Here is a 26,525-nt window from a genome sequence, read left to right as displayed (position 1 = left end):
AAGAAACACATATGGAACACACATGATTTATAATAAATATTAATATTAAAAATGGAAACTGAACCTATTCATTCTACTCCAAACAATAGAAATTTCTACACAATTGAGTCTACATTAAGAAAAAATTACAATGGACTTCAACAACAAATTAGTTAAACTAATTACACCTGATAATTGTTATCCAATTCATATATAAATGTTTCCTCCAATATTTCAGTGGTTTAGTATACTGGGGAAACACAACCCAAATCAAACTGTTGTACAAACGAGGTTTGGGAAGATATTTTTATAATTTGACGTAATTCTAGGTCATTAAAAGTGGAAACATTATACAATAATTGTATGACTTAACTGATTCCAATTGTGATTCACTGATAATGTGGACTTATGATACAATACTATGTTTCCGGGTTTTGTCAAGTGTACATACTTACATGTCTGAACATTTAAATGAAGTTGCCAACTTCCGCATCATTCTGAAGTCTTATCAAAAACTGACTGAATGCTGTGTAGCCTTTTTCACACAGCACTTCATTGCAGGTAATATCCAACAGCAGCAAAGAATCCATGTTTATTGTCAATATTTTGTGGGGTCATAGACTCATAGAGATATAAATTAATAAAATTAAGTCTCGAGCTTCCAGCTGCTTTAAGCGGTAAAATATTAACAAGTTTTCGGACAAGTGCTTCACAAGTGTTGGCTATCACGCAACTGTTGCTGCCATTTTCACAAGGACACTAGTGCCTGTGAAGTAACTGGAGGCTGGTCGAGGGCTGTGAAATGTAATATTGTCGTTGTGCACCTGCTTCAACTTTTTGATGTCAAGGTCCCAAATGTATTTAGCTGTGATCCGCCGTCTTTATTGAGGGTACTGCCAGATATTTTTATCTCTATCACTGCTTTTAATATGCTGTGCCAGACACTATTTGTCTGTTTAACAGTAGATGTGAAAATGGAATAAGATTTTCTGAATTGTGTGACAATGAATCCCATTTTTGTCACCAAGGGCAGCAGCAGACGAGGAAAAACTGACTGATTGTTCCTTAGCTATCAAGAAGTCAGTATGGAGCTGTGAGAATTGCTTTTTGGGCTGGAATGGAATGCTTGTGCAGAACTGGAATGAGAACGGATGTGATTTTTTAATTTGGTTTCATGTGCGTCTAGCTCTCTTTTTTTTTTTTTTTTTACATAAGGTGTTATCAAAAAGTTTCTGTTTGATGTCATTGCTGCAGCTTTTACGCAACGCATTGCAACTATGATGCAGGTATATAAGCACTGACATATAGCAAGGGGTTAGTGCAACATCTGTCTTTCCGACATGCAAGCGGCCAATGCAGAAATGTGAACTGTGGTGATGTTATAACACAACATGTCCAAACAGGACTAACATGCTTAATTCTTTTCTTGGCTACCAAAGGACAAATGCCAGTAGACATCCATCAGAGAATGAAGAATGTGCATGAGGCAGCATGTTTGTCAAGAAACCACCATTCCAGGATGGTGTGCCAAGTTCCGTGCTGGTCACAGTTCGACATACGACACTGCTTGATCTGGTAGGACATGTGGGAGACTCTTGAGCATCCCCCCTATAGTTCTGATCTCTCTCAATGCGATTATCACGCCATCAGTCCCTTAAAAAAGGCCTCGGAGGGTCGACAATTCCTATCAGACAAGGATGTGCACCACGTAGTTCCAGACTAGTTCATGCAGCGGGACACAGTGTTTTCCCAAACGGGTACCTTGAACCTGGTTGTCAGTGGGATGATTGCCTCAAAGTTCACAGCAATTTTGCCTGATTGGCATACGCCGACTCAGGATCATATGGCCTTCAAATGGAAACTTATTTTATTGCCGCTTATACGAAGTGGAATCCAAAATTTTTGGGACTGGTGCTGCCATCTGGAAAGTAGGAGTAGTAGCTAGCACCTCTAGGTGGCGAGAGCTGCGTATCTGATGAGTCAATGTGCGGAGTGACATTCAGGTGGGAGGACCTTTTGTGTGTCCATAGTGATTTCCATAATACTCTGTGTTTGGTGTGTGGTGATTTTACAATGAATCTGCGAACAGAACAGCGCGTGTGTATCAAATTCTGTGTCTCGAGAAAAGTGCTACGGTGACCCTTGCAATGATTCAACAAAGTTTGGAGGACAGAGCATGAGCCATACACGTGTGTCCAGGGCCACTAAGCAGAAGTGCCGAGCCAAATTGAAACCACCAGGCAGGTTAGTGATGAGGGTTGCTATGCTGACCAGTCTATATGTGGTTTTTAGGTGGTTTCCCACATCCCATTACACGTACATCTATACTCTGCAAATCACATGTCATGTGCACAGATACACATACTATGGCATGCAGAAACCAAACAGCTGCATCTAAGCGAAGAAATAAAAACATACAGTATTGTCACTCTGGATGTTATAATTCAGCTGCATAATTGGGCAAACATTAGTATGGCAAATGAAGAAATTTAGAAATAAGTTACAATAACTAGAAAAGAGGAGCAATAAGCAATGAGCAATGCCCACTAATGTAAAACTACTCTATAATACTTTGAAACTTAGGGGTGAGAGACAGTAGTGTGCTGTCACAGTTTTAAAGAGTGCTGTGGACTGTGTATGCGAGCTACACATCTACTGTCCTCTATTCTGTAAGAACAACAGTCATTGTGTTTGGCATATTTTGCCTGCAATACAATAAATGTTCATTAAGTTTTTCGACCTTTGAGTGCTACCCACTGTCCAACACTTGAATAATGATTCAAAGATCAAATACTTTCTTCTGGCAGTGATGCACCTGCCACTAGAGCTGTCAAGAGGCAGCCATCAGCAGATTAGTGAAGGAATGGAATAAATCCTAGGGAAATGATCTTATGGATATGACTAAAAATCAAAGAGTTTTTAACATAATCAGTTTCAGCCTCTGATGTCCTGCTCAGGTGTATGGAACATACTTTCGAATACGTTTAACAGATTCCATCATATGTGACTATTAGTTGTTAGGAAAAGTGCACAATTGCTACATTATTTTGTAGTTCACATTTATCTGTCATCATTGCCGGTTAAAGTGGTGATAAGACTAGAATTATCTTACCTCGTCGAGTTTCAATTTAATATGATGAGATAAATTCTAGTACAATGTAAATAACTACAGTCCACACTGGAATGACTACTACATGTTAAAGTATGAAATAGCCCTCTTCCCAAAATTGTAAATATCCTCTTGACATTTCATATAATTATGATGCTTGAACTAGGCCACTTACCGTGGTACAGCAAGGGTACCCCATGCCTGAAAAACACCAAGGCCGGCTCTTTGGATGGATTATACAACTTGACAAGTTGGCTGTTTGTTGCTTTTACGACCCATGCATTAAGCGTGTCTACCAAGTCTTCACGCAGTGCTATTAACTCATTTTCTAGATCATCGCAGGGTTCGCAATCTTTCTTCGCTAAAAAACAAATACGTAGTTATAAATAACCAGAACTTTGTTCTGTCGGCTTACTGCACGATATCACACATGTACTCACTAAAAACGACAACAACGTATTTTTCGCTCCTAATCAAGTTTGAAAGCTCATCGTCGTTTACAGATTCCAGCGTAGAGGCAGATAAACCGATCTCAATCACAGCTAGTAAGAATACAGAAACTTTGACAATCCACATTCTTGCGGCTGTTTCAAAGTGACACATTTACATTCGTGTGTTGTCAACTGCCAGAGATAATAAACACGCCAACAAATCGTGAATGAGTTGTACCATAGATTCTACGCATTACCGCTGGAGATGTATTTCCGCACAAGTCTCAACTTTCAAATACCATCTTTGTCCCGGTTCCAATTTGAAACACGTGCGTGCGGGTTCAAGAAAGGTTATGTGTGTTAATTAAAATGCCCTTTCTTTTATTAATCGCCGTTCCTATTGTTCCTTTCTCATCCATATATGAAGCCCTCGATGTTCACTTCCGAACTGGCCTCAATTCGTGCATCTCTTAGTAATTGTGTGCTTGTCTCGAAGAATTTGTTTTGGAAATTTGGCTGATGCAATACACGCCAAATTTGCAGTGATGCACAAGTGCATTGTGGTGTAAAGCATAGCGCTGTAACTGATTATGTCATCGTACTTTTAAGGCGGCAAATCTAAACGCTCAGAATTCCCATTGATACATCTACCAAGTGCTGTACAACTTGCTTGTCCTGCAATAGCTGAGCAGTAAGTAACTTTAAATATTTTTAAATTATTTCAAGACACGTAAAATATTAATTTGAAGCTGTTGCGTTCGTTCCGAAAACTGAATTTCCTATGAAACGGATACTTTATTGAGGTGAGGTGCCAGTTCGTGTGAAATTGTTTCAAGGAGGCTTATTAATTCCAACTGCTCCTCGGATAATGTTTGTCATTGAAGCTGTGAAATTTATGTGCGACTATAGTGGGATAATATAACTTTTTTCGTCTTTCTATACAAATTTGTCATCGGCTTTTTATTTTCTTTTTTCACCAAAGTTGTACAAAATACGTCTTCATTATTGTATTTTTTTTTTTTTAGGATCAATGTGTATTTTTGAAATCATGATTAGCACAGTATGTTTCATAATAGACACCTGAAGGTTAACAAATTTCCCCAAGAATTTTTGTTTCACACTAGCAACATATGTTGTGTGGAATTGTGATACATAATAGGTGTGCAGATTCCTTTTAGCTGAACAGGATTCCTTCTTCATAGGTTTATGGTCCACTCGTAGTGAATTTGAATGGTGTTTATGTACTCATGTGCTAGTTGTTAATAGATGGCCATCATGTTTAGGCTCTGACTAGCAGTTTTAAAAAGTGATGTCATATTTTCATTAATTTATCCATGAAACTTTCTTGAAATTGACTTTTCAGATTTTGGTGATTTAATAGGTGCAGTCATGCGTACTGCCCATTACAATTTTTCTGCAACTTTTTTATACTCATCTCGGACAAGTAAAACAAAGCAATGATTATTCATTCTTCTGGACATGATCAACATTACCTGGTAGTTCAACCTGTAGATCCACTCACTTGAACAGTATTAAAGTATATGCAAACATTTCATTAAGCATCCTGCACTTTTGTCTAGCTGGGCACTGCAACAATAAGGGGCACATACTCACTTTACAGGTTTGCCTACCCAGATGTGCTGTCCACACTGGTATATTTCAGAGTTTTTAACTGCAGGTGTGATCATCTCTTTGACAGTAGAAAATGTGTGGCCTGTTGTGAACTTGGCACTAGCATTTTTACATCAATTTTGGTAGGCAAGGGTAAACAGCTTTTCCGATAGACTGTACAACTGTGCTCACCACCCTTTTATTTATTCTTTGCTCGTATCTTCCAAATTAGACTGTTGTATTTCTCTGTTTGTCAGACTTCATGATCAAACGACATAGTAGCTATTAGTTAGGGCTGCTCTTTGAGTCATTTAATTATAGTGCATTCAGGTGAATTCTGTTAGTAAAAAAAAATTAAGTTCATAAACTAAAATATGAAAAATGCAGTAGTCTTTCATGCACTATGTAGAGCTGACACTTTTCCTTCACATCATCCCTCACTCCATTTAACTGCAGCAGGGGCAAATATGCCATCATCATAACAGAAGGGCCATCATTCATTGGAGTCTGAATTCTTCTTGCCACCCCCTCCCACCCCCCCCCCCCACCCCCCACCCCCGCCGCCCCACCCCACCCCACCCCCCCTACACTGGTGCTACCTGAATCAAACTACTATTTTATTCATTTAGTGTGATTTGTATTGAAATTATCCGAATGAAAAAATATAAAAAATCAAAATGCATAAAACTTCAAACTACTAATGAGTGTAGTTATGTGCATTCTTGCCATATACAATTTTTCAAAGTAGAGGTGAGCAGAGTTCTGGATGGATAAGAAGCATGTATGTTTAAGCAACCTATTATTTGCTTAATTTGGCAATGTCAGTAACGTGAAAGATACATTTCTGGAAGAATAAAATTAAAAAATAATACGATAAAGAGGCAAGAGTCATTTTATTTATTAGTAGTGTTAATAATCCCCTCCCATGGACCATGGACCTTGCCATTGGTGGTGTGGGCTTGCGTGCCTCAGCGATACAGATAGCCGTACCATAGGTGCAACCACAGTGGAGGGGTATCTGTCGAGAGACCAGACAAACGTCTGGTTCCTGAACAGGGGCAGCAGCCTTTTCAGTAGTTGCAGGGGCATCAGTCTGGATGATTGACTAATCTGGCCTTGTAACATTAACCACAACGGTCTTGCTGTTGTGGTACTGCGAACGGCTGAAAGCAAGGGGAAACTAAGGCCGTAATTTTTCCCGAGGGCATGCAGCTTTACTGTATGGTTAAAAATGATGATGGCGTCATCTTGGGTAAAATATTCCAGAGGTAAAATAGTTCCCCATTTGGATCTCCGGGTGGGGACTACTCAGGATGACGTCGTTATCAGGAGAAACATAACTGGCTTTCTATGGATCAGAGCAAAAAATGTCAGATCTGCTAATTGGGTAGGTAGGTTAGAAACTTCAGAAAGGGCAATGGATAGGTTAAAGCTAGATATGTTGGGAATTAGCGAAGTTTGGTGGCAGGAGGAACAAGACTTCTGGTCAGGTGAATACAGGGTTATAAATACAAAATCAAATAGGGGTAATGCAAGAGTAGGTTTAATAATGAACAAAAAAATAGGAGCACGGATAAGCTACTATGAACAGCATAGTGAACGGATTATTGTAGCCAATATAGACACAAACCCCACTCCTACCACAGTAGTACAAGTTTATATTCCAACTAGCTCCACAGATGATGAAGAGATTGAAGAAGTGTATTATGAGATTAAAGAAATTATTAAGATAGTTGAGGGAGATGAAAATTTAATAGTCATGGGGAACTGGAATTCGATAGTAGGGAAAGGAAGGGAAGCAAATATAGTAGCTGAATATGGAATGGGGGTAAGGAATGAAAAAGGAAGCTGCCTGGTAGAATTTTGTGCAGAGCATGGCTTAATCATAGCTAAAACTTCGTTTAAAAATCATGAAAGAACGTTGTGTACATGGGGGAGGCCCTGGAAGGTTTCAGGTAAAGTATATAGTGGTAAGACAGATTTAGGAGTCTGGTTTTAAATTGTAAGACATTTCTAGGGTCAGATATGGACTCTAACCACATTTTTTTGGTTATGAAACTGCAAAAAAGTAGAAATTTAAAGAGATGGGACCTGGATAAACTGAAAGAACGAGAGGTTATAGAGTTTCAGGGAGAGCATTAGGGAACAATGGGCAAATACAAGGAAAGAAATACAGTAGAAGAAGAGTGGGTAGCTTTGAGAGATGAAATAGTAAAGGCTGCAGAGGATCAAGTAGGTAAAGAGACAAGGGCTAGTAGAAATCCTTGGGTAACAGAAGAGCTATTGAATTTAATTGATGAAAGCAGAAAATATAAAAATGCAGTAAATGAAGCAGGCAATAAGGAATACAAATGTCTTAAAAATGAGATCGACTGGAAGTGCAAAATGGTTAAGTAAGGGTGGCTAGAGGACAAAGGTAAGGATATAGAGGTATATATCACTAGGGGTAAAATAGATTCCGACTACAGGAAACTTAAAGAGGCTAGTGGGTGTGGTGTGGGGGAAGTGGATGTGGATGTAGATGAGATGGGAGATGTAATAATTCCAATCCCATAAAAAGCAGATGCTGACAGGTGTGAAAATTACCAAACTATCAGTTTAATAAGTCATGGCTGCAAAATACTAACACAAATTCTTTACAGACGAGTGGAAAAACTGGTAGAAGCCGAACTCGGGGAAGATCAGTTTGGATTCCGTAGAAATATAGGAACACGTGAGGCAATACTGACCCTAAGACTTATGTTACAAGGTAGATCAAGGAAAGGCAAACCTACATTTCTAGCATTTGTAGACTTAGAGAAAGCTTTTGACAATGTTGACTGGAATACTCTCTTTCAAATTCTGAAGGTGGCAGGGGTAAAATGCAGGGAGCGAAAGGCTATTTACAATTTACACAGAAACCATATGGCAGTTCTAAGAGTTGAGGGGCATGAAAGGGAAGCAGTAGTTGAGAAGGGAGTGTGACAGGGTTGTAGTCTATCCCTGATGTTATTCAATCTGTATATTGAGCAAGCAGTAAAAGAATCAAAAGAAAAATGTGGAGCAGGAATGAAAATCCATGAAGAAGAAATAAAGACTTTGAGGTTTGCCAATGACATTGTAATTCTGTCAAAGACAGCAAAGGACCTGGAAGAGCAGTTGATCGGAATGGAAAGTTTCTTGAAAGAGGCATATAAGATGAACATCAACAAAAGCAAAACGAGGATGATGGAATCTAGTCGAATGAAATCAGTTGATGCAGAGGGAATTGATAAGAAAATGAGACATTTAAAGTAGTAGATGAGTTTTGCTATTTGGGGAGCAAAATAACTGATGATGGTCGAAGTAGAGAGGATATAAAATGTAGACTGGCAATGACAAGGAAATCATTTCTGAAGAATAGAAAAATTGAGTATAGATGTAGATGTCAGGAAGTTTTTTCTGAGAGTATTTGTATGGAGTGTAGCCATGTATGCAAATGAAACATGGATGATAAATAGTTTAGACAAGAAGAGAATAGAAGCTTTCAAAATGTGGCGCTACAGAAGGCTGTTGAAGATTAGATGTGTAGATCACGTAAGTAATGAGGATGTACTGAATAGTTGGGGTGAAGAGGATATTGTGGCACAACCTGACTAAAAGGCCCCCTATGGGTCCGGTGCTTAGAATAGGCCCGAGGTATTCCTGCCTGTTGTAAGAGGTGACTAAAGGGAGTCTCACATGCTTCGGTCTTTATGTGGTGATCCCCTGTAGGGTTTGACCTCCATTTTTGAAAATTTTCTCAAAGAGCGAGCCAATTGGGGAAGGGTGCCTTACATGGTGCATCGTGTCCATCATGTGCTGAGACCTATCGCATCCTACGTCAACATGCATCTGCACTTCTGATCATTCTCCAACTGTTTGACGAGGTCACCCTCATGCATGCATATTTTTCCATCAACTTTGCAGTATCGTTTTCTACGCTGTCTATGATAATGGACTAGTTTGCTTGGTTGCATCTGTTATCCAGCACGGCAACCAGTCCGTTGCAGTGGGGCCGCCATGTACCCTGTTGGTTATAGCCCCCTGATCACACAGGGATCACTCTGCTGATGGCTGCGCCGTTAACTCACCACGCATGTTGAGTGGTAGATGACAGTTGCCCTGAGGCATTGGGACTCCTGACAATGACTATCCTGCCAGGTGGCCTTTGCTGCGGCTGGGTGGCACCCATGGGGAGCTCCTCTGGTCGGATTGGGTGTCATCAGGGCGGATGACAGTCTCTAAGCGGGCAAAGTCTAACTTCAATGCTAAAAAATATGACCCCAAGTCGTTCCCCTCCCTGGCCACACCATGGGAGGAATGCCAGGCTAAGGATGGCAGTGAAGCTTATTCGTCCCAGTACCTTATATGTTCGAGAGCTGATGGGGAATCTTTCATGGTGATGAAGCCTCAGTTTTTTGTTGAGCATTTTGAGGACAAGTTTGGGGAGGTGGAGGGCTTGTCCAAAATGAAATCTGGGTCAGTGTTGATCAAAACAGCATCCTCTGCCCAGTCACAGGCGTTACTCAATTGTGACAAGCTGGGGGATGTTTCTGTAACCATCACACACCATAAGAGCTTAAATATGGTCAAGGTATCCTATTTCACAAGGACCTTATTTATGCAGTCTGGCAACGAGCTGAGCGCCTATTTAGAGCGGTGAGGTGTACATTCCGTTTGGCGTGCCCATCTGGGTCCAAAGTATAATCAGGTTACCACCAGTGCCTTCATCTTGGCCTTTTAGGGTGACACGTTGTCTAAGAAGGTCAAGGTGATGGTCTACTGCTGTGACGTCAGGCCATATATCCCTCCCCCAATGCAGTGCTGGAAGTTCGGCCATATGTCTTCCCACTGTACTTCCAGCATCACATGTCGATATTGTGAACGTCCATCAAGTCTCAGTACTCCATGTGCCCCGCCTCCCATCTTGTCAACTGTGGAGAACATCATTAACCTTGCTCACCAGACTGCAGGCTTTTACAGAAGGAGAGGAAAATCATGGAATATAAGATGCTGGGCCATCTGACCTACACGGAGGCCAAGAGGAAATTTGAGCACCTACATCCTGTGACTACGACCTCCTCTTACGCCGCCGCTAAGAGAACAGTTGTTGTCCGATCAGTTCCTCGCATTCCTGTCACCTCTCACAACCAGAAGACTACACCTGCCCACTTGGCGGTCAGGGGCACTTCCCGCCCTGTTGTTCCCACACCACCTACTTCGGAGCAACACCCCACCCCCCACCCCTCCTCTCCCAATCATCGGGGATATCAGTCTCCACTTCTGAGCGTAAGTTTTCTTCTGCTCCTCTCTGGCGTCCGCTGAGGACCTAGTGCTCACCGGACCCTCAGATACAATGGTTAGAGACTGATCAGGCAAAAAGTTGGTGGCAGCAGGTGACCCTGAGGCGTGAACTGCCTCATTGAATGTTCCATGCCTTCCCAGTCTCACGACGATGTCACCCTCCAGAGGAATTGCGACGGTTTTTTCCACTGCCTGGCTGACTTATGCCAACTGTTAAGCTTTACATCTGCTATCTTCATTGCCCTCCTGGAAACTTGGTTCCAGGCAGTGCAGACCCCTGTCCTCTGCGGGTATGAGAGATATTAAAGCAACCATAGTGACTGAAATGGAGTGTCGGGTGGAGTTTGTGTTTATGTCCTAAACTCAGTCTGTAGTGAAACTGTGCCCCTTCGAAACCCTCTTGAAGCTGTTGCTGTCAGACTGAAGATGACGCATGAAATAACTGTCTGCAATGTATATCTTTCTCCAGATGGTTCAGTATCTCTGAATGTGTTAACTGCACTGATTGATCAACTCCCTAAACCTTTCCTACTTTTGGTCAATTTTAACGACCATAACCCCTTGTGGGGTGGCACCGTGCTTACTGGCCGAGGCAGAGACATTGAAACTTTACTGGCTTAGTTTGACCTCTGCCTCTTAAATACTGGGACAGCCACACATTTCAGTGTGGCTCGTGGTAGCTACTCGGCCATTTATCTATAAATTTGCAGCCCAGGACTTCTCCCATCTATCCGCTGGAGAGCACATGACGACCTGTGCGGTAGTGACCATTTCCCCATCTTCCTGTCACTGCCCTGGTGTCAGGCCCACAGACGCATGCCCAGATGGGCTTTAAACAAGGCGTACTGGGAAACCATCACCTCTGCTATCACCGTTGAATCTCCCCCACACGGTAACATCGATGTGATGGTTGAGCAGGTGATTACAACAATTCTTTCTGTGGCAGAAAACACGATCCCTTGCTCTTTATGGTGCCCTCTGTGAAAAGCAGTCCCTTGGTGGTCACCAGAAGTCAATGAAGCAATTAAGGAGCATCGACGAGCTCTACAGCGACATAAGCAACACCCTTCCCTGGAACACTTCATAGCCTTTAAACGGTTCTGTGCCCGCATTTGCCAACTTATCAGACAACAGAAGAGAGATATGTCATGACCGTTGGGTGCCACACATCGCCTTCCCAAGTCTGGGCGAAGAACAAATGTGTTTTCTGGTACCAGACCCTAACAGGTGTTCCCGGTGTTAACATAAATGGCGTGGTATCTACCGACGCAAATGCAACTGCCGAGCTCTTTGCTCGAGCCTCTGCGTCGGAGAATTACCCCGCAGCCTTTCGCACTCTCAAATGCCGGCTAGAAGGGAAAATCCTCTTGTTTACAACACACCACAGTGAATCCTATAACGCACAATTTACAAAGTGGGAGCTCCCCAGTGCCATTACATATTGCCCCGACACAGCTCCTGGGTCAGATCGGATCCACAGTCAGATGCTTAAACGTCTCTCATTTCACTACAAGTGACATCTTCATCCGGATCCGGTGCGTTGGCATCTTTCCATTGCAATGGGCGGAGAGCACCATCATTCTGGTACTCGAACCCGGTAAAAATCCGCTTGATGTGGATAGCTATCGGCTCATCAGCCTCACCAACGTTGTTTGTAAGCTGCTGGAACATATGGTGTGTCGGTGGTTGGGTTGGGTCCTGGAGCCACGTGGACTGCTGGCTCCATGTCAGGATGGCTTCCGCAAGGGTCGCTCTACCACTGATAACCTTGAGTCTGCCGTCCGAACAGCCTCTTCCAGACGCCAACACCTTGTTGCCGTCTTTTTTGATTTACGAAAAGAGTATGACATGACCTGGCCACATCATATTCTTACCGCATTATACGAGTGGGATCTACGAGGCATGCTCCCGATTTTTATCCAAAATTTCCTGTCACTTTGTACTTTTCGTGTCCAAGTTGGTGCCTCCCATAGTTCCCCCCTGTATCCAGGGGAATGTGGTTCCACAGGGCTCTGTATTGAGTGTCTCTCAATTTTTAGTGGCCATTAATGGTCTAGCTTTAGGGCTGCCTGTCTCACCTTCTCTGTATGTAGATGACTTCTGCTTTTTGTAATGCTCCACCATTACTGGTGTTGCTGAGTGGTGGCTACAGGGAGCCATCCTCAAGGCTCAGTCATGGGCTCTAGCCCACGGCTTCCAGTTTTCGGCCCCTAAGTCGTGTGTCATGCACTTCTGTTGGTGTCTTACCATTCATCCAGAACTAGAACTTTACCCCAGTGACAATCTGCTCACTGTAGTGAAGACATATCGATTCTTAGGACTGGTTTTCGACACCCAATTGACTCACTTCATCAGCTTAAGTGGAAGTGCATCTTAATGCCCTCTGCTGCCTGAGCAACACCAACTGGAGTGCAGATCGCTCTACGCTGCTGCAGCTCTACAGAGCCATTGTTCAATCCTGCCTTGATTATGGGAGTCTGGTTTATGGTTCAGCGGCACTCTCAGCATTGCGTTTACTCAATCCATTGCACCACTGTGGTATTCGCCTAGCAACAGGAGCTTTTAGGACGAGTCCGGCAACAAGCATCTTTGTGGAGGCCGGAGTCACTCCATTGCAGGTTAAGTGTGCAGAACTGCTGGCCAGTTACGTTGCACAAGTTCTTCTGCGTATTCGAATCACTGTCTCCTTTTTCCATCCATGGCACTTCATCTCCCGTGTCGGCACCCCAGGTCACGGCTTCCAATTGCAGTTCGTGTCCGATCCCTTCTTTCTGAACTGGAGTCCTTGCCTTTACCACCTATACATGAGATCGATTCACGTACACTTCCATGGTGTACACTTAGGTCGAGGCTTCGCGTGGACCTTTCACGTGGCCCTAAGGACTCAGTTAACCCCACGGCTCTCCACTGCCACTTCCTCTCATTACTTGACATGTACCGAGGCCACAAAGTGGTTTACACCAACGGCTCGATGGCTGACGGTCATGTCGGCTTCGCGTAAGTCTGTGGATGACATATTGAACAGCATTCTTTGCCCGATGCTGCAGTGTTTTCATGATCGGGCTGGTGACTATATCTTGTGCTCTTGAGCACATCCGCTCATGCCCTAGGGAGTCGTTTCTTCTGTGTACTGACTGCTTGAGCCGCCTACAAGCTATCAACCAGTGCCACCATTGTCATCCTATGTTAGCAACCATCTAGGAGTCCATCTATGCCCTGGAATGGTCCAGTCGTTCAGTGGTGTTTGTCTGGAGCTCAGGTCATGCCGAAATCCCAGGAAACGAAATTAACTGACAGGCTGGCCAAACAGGCTATGTGAAAACCGCTTATGGAGATCGGCATTCCAATAACTGACCTGCGTTCGTTTTTACTTCGCCAGGATTTTTGGCTTTGGGAATGGCCTAGTGTCAGTACGCACAACAAATTCCGTGCCATTAAGGAGACTACGAATGTGTGGAAGCCCTCCATGAGGGCCTCTTGCAGGGACTCTGTTGTTCTCTGCTGGCTCCGCATTGGCCACACTGGGGCGACCCACACCTACCTCCTGTGATGTGAAGAACTGCCTTGGTGTCGATGCGGCACCCAGTTGACAGTGGCCCATATTCTGTTGCACTGTCCCACTTTGACTGCCCTGCGACGATATTTTCGGTTACCAGACTTGCTGCCGCCAATTTTTTCTGACAACACCTCATCGGCTGATTTAGTTTTACGTTTTATTTGTGATGGTGGGTTTTATCATTTGATCTAAATTTTAGCGCATGTTCTTTGTCCCTATGTGTCCTCCACTCTAGTGCTTTTAGGGTGGACGTTTTAGTGTGTTGGAGAGAGGCTGGCTTGTCCTTTTTATTCTCATGGTCAGCCAGCCATGGTAATCTGTTGCGTTTCTGTGGTTTTCTTCTCCCCTTTTTTCCATTTAAGTGTCTGTTGCCCTTCCGTCGTTCTTGTGGTTGTTCCTTTCTCTCCATTTTGTGTTGTCAGTTGTGTTTGTTTTATTCTCACCCTTATGGCATTGTTTTATTCGGAACAAGGGACCGATGACCTAGCTGTTTGGTCCCTACCCCTCTTTTAAGCCAACCAACCAACCAAGCCAGGATCTGGCATTTCGTCACTATCGTGAATCCATAGAGAGGGGAAAATTGGAATTCAGGTCTGACAGTTCTTGGGCCTACGACTCCCCCTTCTCCATGTGGGAGCTCAAGTCAGTACCGACTGAGATTCGTCATGCTGCATCCAGTCATGACCAAATCCAATACTGCATGCTTCGACATTTGCCAGCGGCATCAAAGGAAATCCTCCTCAAATGTTTTAACCTAATATGTCAGACAGGCAACTTCTTCAACTCATGGAGGGAGGCAATTCAGATCCCTCTCCTCAAACCAGGAAAGGACTGCACATGTCCCAGTAGTTATCGGAGTATCGCCTTTACGAGCTGTGTAGGAAAGACCCTGGAGCGAATGGTTAACCATCGTCTGGTCTGGCTGTTAAGAGACCAGACAACTCCTTAGCTGCTCTCAGTGTGGATTCCGGTGATTTCGGTCAACTGTCGGCAATCTGACCCTCCTAGAGGTGGCTATTCAGCAGGCTTTCCTCCGTAAACATCACTGTATCAGCATATTCTTCGATATAAGTAATGCATACAGTACTACTTGGAGACACTGTCTTCTCACACAGGCTGCTTCATTGGGGCTCTTGTGGCCACCTCCCTATCTTCATATGATCTTTCTGTCTCAGTGCTTTTTTAGAACCTGATTTGGTGACGCACTGTCTGATAGATTTGAACAGGAGAATGGTGTTCCTAAGGCAGTGTTTTAAGTATTACCCTTCTTTGCCATAGCCATCGACAGTATCACATCTAGGTAAGCAGTCCTGTGCAGAACTCCTTATTTGTAGATGATTTTTGCTGTTTTCTGTTCCTCCTCCAGTGTTGCAACTACGAGCCATCAGTTGCAACTTACAGTGCGGAGGTTAGAGGAGTGAGCTGCAAAGATTGTATTCCAGTTTTCTGCAGATAAGTGTGTGTGTGTGTGTGTGTGTGTGTGTGTGTGTGTGTGTGTGTGTGTGTGCGCGCATTTTGATTGTTCTCGTCATCATTTTAATTTGCCTGCCTTGAATATGGGGGGCACCATCCTACATTTTAGAGAGACAGTGCAGTTTCTGGGCCTCATTTTTTACTCCAAATTATCCTGGTTACTACAACTGAGAGATCGAAAGTCAGAACCCTGAAGGGACTGAACATCATCAAGTGCCTTAGCAAAAGGTTTTGGGGAGCAGACAGGGCGCTTCTCCTTCAGTTGTATCTGACTTTTGTGCATTTGTAGCTGGACTATGGTTGCATCATGTATGGGTCAGTGAGGCCCTCTTACTTGTGGATCATTGACACTGTCCGCCATGAGGGAATTCGGCTCGCCACGGGTGCTCATCAAACCAGTGTCATACCGAGGATCTGTGCTGAGGCGGGGTAACTGCCACTTACTATCCGGTGCCAGCTCCTCATAATGCGTCTCGGGCATTTATGTTCCTTACAGCTCCAAATTCATCCGCACACCATACTGTTGCTCGTCTACCTCTGTAACGACAGTTTTCCAACTGTGTAAGAGCCACAGTGCCATTTGGGTTCTGCATGCAGTGTGTGCTGGAGTCACTCGGTGTGGAGCCAGTACAAACCCAAATCCAGGGTGTTAGCCACCTGCCACCTTGATTACTGGAAAGTGATTTTAGATTTGGCGTGGTACAGGAGGGTTAGCACTCCTGCTTTCGTTTTTAAAGTGATATTTTCTGACTTGTTATCTGAGCACCACAACCATGGATGAGTCTAAACAAGGGGACTCCCTTGGTTGCTCTGTCATTTTCCCAGATCGTATCCTCAAGTTCAGTTCAGAATGCCCCCAGAATTTACTACCTTCCGCGCAGAATTAGATTTGATCTTGCGAACACTGGAGCAGCCGATGTTCTCCCGGTGGTAGATTTCTTGTCTGCTCAGATTATCTGAGCACACTTTACTCTCTCTGACGGTTGTTCCCAGCAGATCAACCAGGATGCCCTCTTACAACTACGACGGGGGGGGGGGGGGGGGGGGTTCTTTCTGCTGGGTTTCTGCTGGGTACCTGGGCACATTGGAATTGAGGGGAACAAAAGTGCGGACCGAGCAGTAAAGGAGGCGTGATGTGACCCGTCAGGTATTTTGGCGTACTATCCCCTTGCATCCTATCACCTCGCTGTTGAGGTACAAATTCATGTGTCGATGGGAAGACGAGTGGCTGGCAGTGACTGATAAGCTGTGTGTCATCAAGCCCACAACTCGGCCGTGGAGTACTTCCTTCCAGCCACTTCAACAAGATGAGGTCCTGCTTACTCGTCTTCACATAGGCCACAGCCCTATGACGCGCGGATTCTTACTCCAATGGGAGGACCCTCCAATGTGTGGTGCTTGTGGCGTGCAGATTTCAGTGTGCTACATTTATTGTACTGCATTTTATTTGCCGACCAGTAGACTGTGACAGATTTGCCTTCTATTTCATGTAATGATCAGATGAATGTGGTTAGGATGTTAAAGGTTTGTAAATTGTCCAATGCTTTTAACAAGATTTTAGGGAGATGTTCTTAATGTGTCAAAAGCTGGCTGGCTCACCGTAGTTTTTTTGCAAGTGGTCAGCCAGCCACATTTCCCTGTGCTTTTCTTTTAGTTCTTCTGTGTTTTGTTTTCTCTCTGTTTTAATTTCTTGATTAGCTCTCTTCCCTCCTGATTGGTTTTAGTCCATGTGAGTCTGCGTGTGATACAGAGGGACTGTGCGGTCATTTCGGTAGCATGCGTGTACAGCACTTTTAGTTCATCACATCATGTTTTCGTAAGTGTAAGGACGCTGATGACCTCACCATTGGGTGCCCATCACACACACACACACACACACACACACACACACACACACACACCTCCGTGTGTAACAGTCCCTTGTCTGTTCGAAACTAGACTGTCAGTCCATCTTACACCGTCTTAACACTATCCACCATTATGACCATTATGGCATCTGTTTGGTGACTGGCACCTTTACACTAGCCCGGTTGAGAGTCTTTATGCAGAAGCTGCCAAGCTACCACTGTCATACTACTGTTACTTTCTGCTCAGCAAATAGGCATGCTGTTCATCTGCCATCCCTGGCCACCATCCAATGCCTCCTACTTTGGTGACTCCTTTGATTGTCAGTTTGTGTGCATCCCTGTCCTCTGCTACATCCTGGAGTTCACTTTCAACTCTTGCTCCAACAGCTTAACTTCACACTACCTGCAGCTTTCCCAATGGTTGTGAACCCTTCACCTCCTTGGCATTGTGCGGCAGCCTGTGTTCACCTTAGGCTTGATTCACTGCCTAAGGACAATGTTCTAGTGTTGCTCTGACTCTGTAAGTTTCACAATCTTCGCACTGAACTTCACGATAGTACCTCTGTGTACACTGATGGCTCTTGGACTGACCGTGAAGTTGGGTGTGCCTTTGTCATTGGCACCGACATTTTTCAGTGTCGGCTTCTGGAACACAGCTCAGTATTTACAGCAGAGCTCTTTGCCCTTTATCAGGCCACACAGTACATCTGGTGACTCAGGCTTTTCAATTGCGTCATCTGCTCAGACTCTCTTAGTGCCCTCCAAAGCCTCTGTGTGCTGTACACTGTCCATTCCTTAGTGCAACAGGTCCAGGAAAGCTGTCACATGCTCATTTTTGATGGAGCCACTGTGATGTCTATGTGCGTTCCTGGTCATGTTGGTCTGACGGAAAACGAGGCTGCTGACTCTGCTGCCGAGGCTGCAGTCCTCGTACCTCTGCCTGCTAGTTCTTACATTCCCTCTGACGATCTGTGTTGCCATCTGTCAGCAAGTGGTGTCACTTTGGGATCACCACTGATCCTCCCTTCGTGGGAACAAGCTCCGTGTTATTAAGCCACTCCCAGCAGCTCGGACGACATTCTCTCACCATGAGGAGATTATTTTAGACAGGTTATGTTTTGGGCACTGTCTTTATAGCCATCACCATTTGTTAAGTGGTGCTCCCCCACCACTTTTTACTCATTGTGCTCAGCCTGTGACAGTCCGCCATTTCCTGGCAGAATGTCCCTTTTTGTACCACTTATGTTATCAGTTGTGTTTGCTGTCTGAGGTATCAGCCGTTTTAGCGAATAACGTGCGAACTGTCATCTGTGTTTTACTTTTTATCCATCGTAGCAATATAGCGCAGGCCATTTAATTTTTACTACATGACCTCTGGTTCTCTGTGGCATGTTTTAGAGACCTCTCTTGACGTCCCTGTTTTTAGCTTTCTGCTCTTCCGTCGATTGGGATTAACATGTAGTTGGTTTTTAACTCCTCTCTTTGTCTTTGTGTTCTACAGTTCAGACAGGGCACGTTTGACCCTAGTTGTCTTTGCGCCCTAAGGCAAAACAAAACAATAGAACCTTATTCTTTACAGTAATATGAATGGAGGTTCTTTATCTAATACTTGATGCTCAAGGCACCACATCTAAAATTTCTCTTCCATAGGAACAACATTCCATATGATGTTTCTTTGTACTGATTTACAAATTTGTGTGTATCCTTTGGATTCGACAGACATAAATCACTTCATGGCATAACTTCAACTGCATTGTACTATAAAACACGTATCCTGCTGTCTGTCTTCTGCTACAAACTGTAGAGATTCCCACCGAAGTTGGGAAGCAGTGCGCTTTACACAGGGTCTCCATTTCCAGGAGATCACACGTGCATAAATGGGCGTGCACTGTTGAAAATTTATGATCGTGCGCAAAGTTGAACACAAAAGAGGCATCGTGTGGACCCACCTGTAGTCCCATCAGTGTGTGGAAGCAGCAGCATAACCACTGGCCTGGCTACCACACTCCTCTCCTCCATTTCATTTTAATTGCAGCCATAATTACATCTCCTCCTCACATATGTTCTTTGATCCATTTCTCTCTCTCTCTCTCTCTCTCTCTCTCTCTCTCTCTCTCTCTCTCTCTCGTTAGTGCCTCACTGCTGTAAGCTGTAAGTCTAAGCTGTTATGGTGACCTGGACGTCGTGAGAGCCCAAAAAATTGATTTTTTTCTATTCCTTAATAAAATTCTGTGATTCTTTTTGATTCTAAAAGTATATACTTTGTGTTCAGTACATTATCATTTTCATGTTTAAATGCTGTTCTAAAGTAGATGCGGTGTGTGAATGCGTAGCTGTCACTCTACTGTCAAACACAAAACCATGCCTGCAACGTCTCATTATTTAATTTTGATGCCGCTATTTCCATTGCAACTGTTTTGTGTAACATCCTTGAACATACTGACTATACTGTGAGCAGGGACTTAATGCAAGCGACCTTTGTGTCGGTTTGAGTAGATCGCTTTTGGGAATACAAGGGACCTTTGAAAAGTCCGTGCAAAAATAAAAAACTACTTACATGTTTGGGGTAAACCTTTTTTATTTTTCGACATAGTCTCATTTTAGACTTATACACTTCGTCCAACGCTGTTTTAATTTGTTGATCCCTTCTGAATAATAGGAATTGTCCAAGCCTGCAAAAAATCTATTAGTTGCTGCAACCACCACCTTGTTTGAATAAAATCTTTGTCCCACCAGCCATTTCTTCTAATTGGGAAACAAAGAGTGGTCTGAGGAAGTCTGGAGACTAGGGGGGGATGTGAAATGAGTTGGAATCCTATTTCCATTAATTTTTGACCACAACTGCTGAGGTGTGTGCTAGTGCATTGTCGTGATGGTAAAGGACTGTTTAGCGGTACAATTGCTCGCATTTTTCTGGCAGCTTCAAATGGTCCAATAACGATGAATAATATTACCATTTTCCAGATAGTCGTTGAGGATTATCCCTTGCGAATCCCAAAAGACAGTCGCTGTAACCCTTCCGGTCGAAGGAATGGTCTCCGCCTTTTTTGGTGGAGATTCTCCCTTGGTAACCCATTGTTTAGATTATTGTTTGGTCCCAGGAGTATAGTAATGTATCCATGTTTCATCCACAGTGATGAAACGACACTTAAAGTCCTGCGGATTCTTCCTGAACAGCTGCAAACCATCCTTGCAACACTTCACACAATTACATTTTTGGTCAAGCGTGAGCAATCGCAGAACCCATCTTTTGGGTAGCTTTCTCATGTCCAAATATTTATGCAAAATATTATTTACCCGTTCATTCGAGATGCCCATAGCACTAGCAATCTCACGCACCTTAACTCTTCTGTCATCCATCACCATATCATGGATTTTATCAATGATTTCTGGAGTCGTAACCTCCACAGGGTGTCCAGAACATTCAGCATCACTTGTGCCCATATGGCCACTCTGAAAATTTTGAAACCAGATATACACTGTTCTAATCGAAAGTGCAGAGTCACCTAATGTTCATCTAGCTTCTCTTTAGTCTCCTGAGGCATTTTTGCCTTTCATAAAGCAATGTTTAATCACCACACGAAATTCATTTTCGTCCATTTCATGACAGTCACTCGACTTTCTTGATTGACACAAGTGCCAAACATAAAGAAATAGACCAATATGGCTGAAACTTTGTGTGCATTCTTTCCAGAGATGCTACTAACTAAACATGACCTCAGTACGCGATGGTGGCGCCATCTCTGGGACTTTGCACGTTCTTTTCAAACACCCCTCGTACTTGCCAAAAACTGTTTTTGTGTGTGTGTCAGCTTTTCAGATTGGTATTGTGGACACTGTAATATGTTTTAATGATGGAGTAACAACCAGATTAAAGACCGTGAGCAGACAGCAGCAGCACGGTTTTAGAAAGCATTGCTCATGCAAAACTTGGCTTGCCATTTTCTCACACGATATCCTGCGAACTGTTGGAAAAAGGGCAACAGGCAGGTTCCATATTTCTAGATCTCCGGAAAGCATTTGACACGGTGCCCCATTGTAGGCTGTTAACAAAGGAACAAGCATATGGAATAAGTTCACATGTATGTGAATGACGCGAAGGCTTTATAAGTAATAGTATGTTGTCCTTAATGAGTGTTCATTAGAGACAAAGGGAATTCTCAGGAGTGTCCTAGGGAAGTGTGATAGGACTGCTGTTGTTATGTATGTACATAAATGGTTTGGCAGACAAACTGGACTTAAATCTGTGGTTGTTTGCTGATGATGCAGTGGTGTATGGCAAGGTGTTGTTGTTGAGTGAGTAGGAAGATAAAAGATGACTTAGACAAAGTTTCTAGTAGGTGTGATGAATGGCAGATAGCCCTGAATGAGGAAAAAAGGGTTAATGCAAATGAGTAGGAAGAATAAACCTCTAATGTTCGGTTACAGTATTACTAGTGTTCTACTTAACACAATCATATAATTTAAATATCTCAGTGTAATGTTGCAAAGCATGTGAGAACTATGATAGGGAAGACGATTGGTCGACTTTGATTTATTGGGAGAATTTTAGGAAAGTGTGGTTCATCAGTAAAGAAGACGGCGATCTATTCTTGAATACTACTCAAGTCTTTGAGATCCGTACCAGGTCGGATTGAAGGAGTACAACGAAGAGATTCAGAAGTGTGCTGCTAGATTTGTGACTGGTAGGTTTGAACAGCACGTAAGTGTTAGAGAGATGCTTTGGGATCTCAAATGGGAATACCTGGAGGGAAGGTGATATTCTTTTCAAGGAACACTACTGGGAAAATTTAGAGAAGCTGACTGCTGCCAATGTACATCACATGAAAGGGCTGAGAAGATAAGATACAAAAAATTAGGGCTCATATGGAGGCGCATAGACAGCATTTTTCACTTGTTTTATTTGTAAGTGGAATAGGAAAGGAGATGACTACTAGTGATACAGAGTACCCTCTGCCACGCTCTGTACAGAGGCTTATGGAGTATCGATGCAGATGTAGAAAACTGGGGCAACAAGAAAAGTGGGCTGCTACGAGTGGACAGCCAGTGTGTCACTGAAGCTGAAAAAGCTGCTGAAAGCATGACAAAGAAAAGAACTGAAATTAAACTAAAGAAGTAGAAAAGGACACCCAGAATGAAGGTTACGGAGCTGGAATATTTTGACATGTTATTGTTGAGAAGCAATTGACATGCAAATCTTAAGTTTCAAGTTGCTGTAATCAGTATTTTTGCGTACTTAGTTATAATTATCTCATCCGAAATTGAAGCAACAAAAACAAAATTTTGAATGAATGATAATATTATGCTTGCCTACACAGTGAACCACATTATTCAACAGTGTATTAAATATTTTAAGTGGTGCATGTCATATGTTCTTAAATTATCAGGAGAAAAAATTGACTTCTAAAAACATGTTTTTTAAAATACACTAAACAAGAGATTGGCAAATGTTCATGGTGTACTATGTCAACAGGTTAATAATTAAAACTATAAAATTTGTTTTGACATTTTATTTTGGATAGTGTGGAAATACAGTGTACATAAAATAAAAATTACACTTAATTCATTATGTAAGATAAAAATTAATACTCATCCACTATTTATTTCAGTTTTTAAATTTTTTCACATAGAGGTAACTATATACTAATTATTTGATTGAAATTTCGTTTCAGAATACTAGTAAAAACTGCATGCCACAACGTTCGGGTCCCCTTAATACACATTGATTATAAACTTTTCTCTTCAAATACATCAAATTTTTAATTTCGAAAATCTATATTTATTTTACCAGAAGCACTTTACTGAGGAGGGAGGCGCTGCAGTGATAAGCACACTGGACTCGGATTCAGGAGGACACCAGTTCAAAGCTGCATCTGACCATCCCGATTTAGGCTTTCCACAGTTGCCCTAAATTGCTCCATGCAAAAAATCAGAACGGTTGCTCTGAAAGGGTGCAGCCAATTTGGCTCCCTATTCTTGAAACACTCTTGAGTGTGTGCTCCGTCTATAATGACATCGATGTCAACGGGACACTAAAGGCAAATCTTCCTTTCTTCTTCCAGCTAGTTTTTACTCTTCTGGTTCTTCCTCTTAATGTCCATGTAATCATTGCCTTCATATTCCTAAATACGTAATCTTGCCAGTTGTTTCTGTAGCTTCAGTGTTAATTTATACTGTTTGCAAAGATGCTGAAAACCCATTGATCCTTATCAGATGAATTCTAGACACTCTGTCAGGTATCTATTCCCCATTGTACTAACTGGACTTTAAGGAGTTTGTGATGATGAAAACATACTAAATTCTTCACACGGCTATCTTCGTAAAAGATTACTTAATAATTTATCTTTTCTTCAGAATAATTTTAGAAAATCGTGAATGATTGTTAGCTCTGTGCTAAGTTCACAGTAACTCATATTAAATAATAGTTTCAACACCACTGTGTGCCTTCTTGTCTCAAGTTTTTGTTGAAGACTTCTACAGTTTATTGTATGCCTTCATCTGTTCTCTGCCAACCATTGTAGAATGCGTGGCATGGGGTACATCCCATTGTACAGAGGGTATTAAGACTACTTCTCATTCCACCACATGTGGGGAGTGGGAAGAATGATTCTTTAAATGGCTCTCAAATGCTGTGACTAATCTAATCTTCTCCTCACGATCCCTATGTGGGCAATACGTAGGGGGTTCCTTGGCTATTGGCACAGCATTGGTAGCTCCGTGCAGCACCTGGTGTGATGTAGGGACATCTACTGCCAAGCTCTAACTGCCAAACATTGCCCGAGGATTACCTCAGACAAATAATAAAACAGAAAACAAATCTCTGAACTAATAAGGAATATTGTTTTATCACAATAATACACAAGTCTACAATTAAAAAGTGTAAAGTTTAAAATAAAACTGATTGACACACTTGTATTCTGTGGCATTACAACTTCATTAATGACGCCAAATGTGCCAAAATCTACACCTTCAGGCACTTTCTATACGAGAAAGTACCTAAAATCACAAATGGGAACTGTTCTGCAGTCATTCTAAAAGCTCCATTAGTCTTTTGAACATGCACCTATTAATGAGCATAGCATATCAGTGCCCCCCCCCCCCCTCTCTCTCTCTCTCTCTCTCTCTCTCTCTCTCTCTCTCTCTCTCTCTCTCTCTCTCTTTCTGCCAAAGTCATATAATCATATATGCAAATTGTCGCCCTCTTGTTAATTTAAGTAAATCCATTTGGTGATAGAGATATTGGTAAAAGTTACGTAGTGTGCTCCCTTACTTTTTGTAGTTTATGCCCGATATATAGGTGATATGCAAAGTAATATGAACACCTGTACGTGGGAGTGGCTTATGAATAAGGGGTTGGACCCTCATTTACCTGTAACACAGCTGCGATTCTTCTTGGAATACTGGCATACAGGGTGATTCAAAAAGAATACCACAACTTTAAAAATGTGTATTTAATGAAAGAAACATAATATAACCTTCTGTTATACATCATTACAAAGAGTATTTAAAAAGGTTTTTTTTTTTTTTTTTTTTTTTTTTTTTTTTTTTCACTCAAAGACAAGTTCAGAGATGTTCAATATGGCCCCCTCCAGACACTCGAACAATATCAACCGGATACTCCAACTCGTTCCACACTCTCTGTAGCATATCAGGCGTAACAGTTTGGATAGCTGCTGTTATTTCTCGTTTCAAATCATCCATGGTGGCTGGGAGAGGTGGCCGAAACACCATATCCTTAACATACCCCCATAAGAAAAAATCGCAGGGGGTGAGATCAGGGCTTCTTGGAGGCCAGTGATGAAGTGCTCTGTCACGGGCTCCAGACAGTGCTTGAACCAATTTCAGACGATAAGGTTTCATAACTAACCTTTTTCGTAGGACTCTCCATACAGTTGATTGTGGAATTTGCAGCTCTCTGCTAGCTCTGCGAGTCGATTTTCCTGGGCTGCGAACAAATGCTTGCTGGATGCGTGCTACATTTTCATCACTCGTTCTCGGCCGTCCAGAACTTTTCCCTTTGCACAAACACCCATTCTCTGTAAACTGTTTATACCAACGTTTAATACACCACCTATCAGGAGGTTTAACACCATACTTTGTTCGAAATGCACACTGAACAACTGTCATCGATTCACTTCTGCCGTACTCAATAACACAAAAAGCTTTCTGTTGAGCGGTCGCCATCTTAGCATCAACTGACGCTGACGCCTAGTCAACAGCGCCTCAAGCGAACAAATGTACAACTAAATGAAACTTTATAGCTCCCTTAATTCGCCGACAGATAGTGCTTAGCTCTGCCTTTTGTCGTTGCAGAGTTTTAAATTCCTAAAGTTGTGGTATTCTTTTTGAATCACCCTGTATAATTATTGTATAGTCTTCAGTGGAATGTTATGTCACTCTTCGATCAGAACCTCTTCTAACTCCTGTAGTGACGAGGATGGCAGAAATCTGCTCTGGAGTCTGTGCTCCAATGCCGCCCACAAGTGTTCAGTAATGTTCCAAGTCTGGGGACTGTGCTGGCCAGGGAATATACTACAGTTCAGTTGCTTGCTTGTCATACCATGATTTTACTGTCCTGGCTGTGTGAATGGGTGCATTATCGTCCGGAAATATGGCATCATTGTTGGGGAACAACATTCGAGTCATGGATTGAAACTGATCACCTAAAATGTTCACGTAAGTGTTGGCTTTAACATGGCCTTTGAGAGTAATGGTGGGACCAGCAGAATACCATGATATGGCTGCCCACTCCTCCATCTCCATGCTTAACCATTGGAATCAAGCAATCTGGATTGTGGGCTTCTTTTGGCGTTCTCCAGACGTAAACCCAGCCCCATGTTAGAAAATCCACTGATCGGCTGTCCAGGTTTTATGCTCCCAACACCATGTTTTACACTTCTTTGCATTGGTTGTCGTCACTAATGGTTTCGGTACAGCAGCTCCTCCACGAATATTCACTTTGTGGAGTTCTCAGCAGACAGTGTCGATAGTATGGGGTCTCGAAGATGGCTGTTGAGCTCTGCAGTCACTTAAGCCGCTATAGTTTTATGTTGTTTTGACACAATTCGTGTTAGCTCCACAATCTGCCCTCATTGGAATTGTGTTAGGTCTTTAATTGCACGTGGACCTCTGCCTCTGAATGCAAATATGAAGCGTGTACTATTCGTAAACAACCTGCACTGATGCCTAGTCTGTACTGAATAGGCACAATCCAG

At 42.8% G+C, this 26,525-nt stretch overlaps 2 protein-coding genes across 2 annotated transcripts in view; one reads left to right on the top strand and one right to left on the bottom strand.

The window, feature by feature from the left end:
- The window catches only part of LOC124718955 (thioredoxin domain-containing protein), a 36,311-nt gene extending 32,579 nt beyond the window's left edge, over window positions 1–3,732 (bottom strand). The window contains exons 1-2 of the mRNA XM_047244622.1: window positions 3,529–3,732; window positions 3,264–3,449 (exon numbers count right to left, since the gene is read on the bottom strand). Coding sequence (XP_047100578.1) covers window positions 3,264–3,449; window positions 3,529–3,691 — 349 coding nt within the window. The 5' untranslated portion in view covers window positions 3,692–3,732. The remainder of the gene's footprint in view (window positions 1–3,263; window positions 3,450–3,528) is intronic.
- Window positions 3,733–3,843: 111 nt separating this feature from the next.
- LOC124718954 (Y+L amino acid transporter 2) overlaps window positions 3,844–26,525 on the top strand; it is a 78,509-nt gene continuing 55,827 nt past the window's right edge. Inside the window, exon 1 of the mRNA XM_047244621.1 lies at window positions 3,844–4,210. The gene's annotated coding sequence lies outside the window, so the exon portion shown is untranslated. The remainder of the gene's footprint in view (window positions 4,211–26,525) is intronic.

The sequence above is a fragment of the Schistocerca piceifrons genome, chromosome 10 (genome assembly GCF_021461385.2).
Source record: "Schistocerca piceifrons isolate TAMUIC-IGC-003096 chromosome 10, iqSchPice1.1, whole genome shotgun sequence".
In the NCBI taxonomy this organism is placed as follows: domain Eukaryota; kingdom Metazoa; phylum Arthropoda; class Insecta; order Orthoptera; family Acrididae; genus Schistocerca; species Schistocerca piceifrons.
The sequence above is the reverse complement of the archived record's forward strand: the minus strand, read 5'-3'. Positions and strand labels throughout refer to the sequence as shown.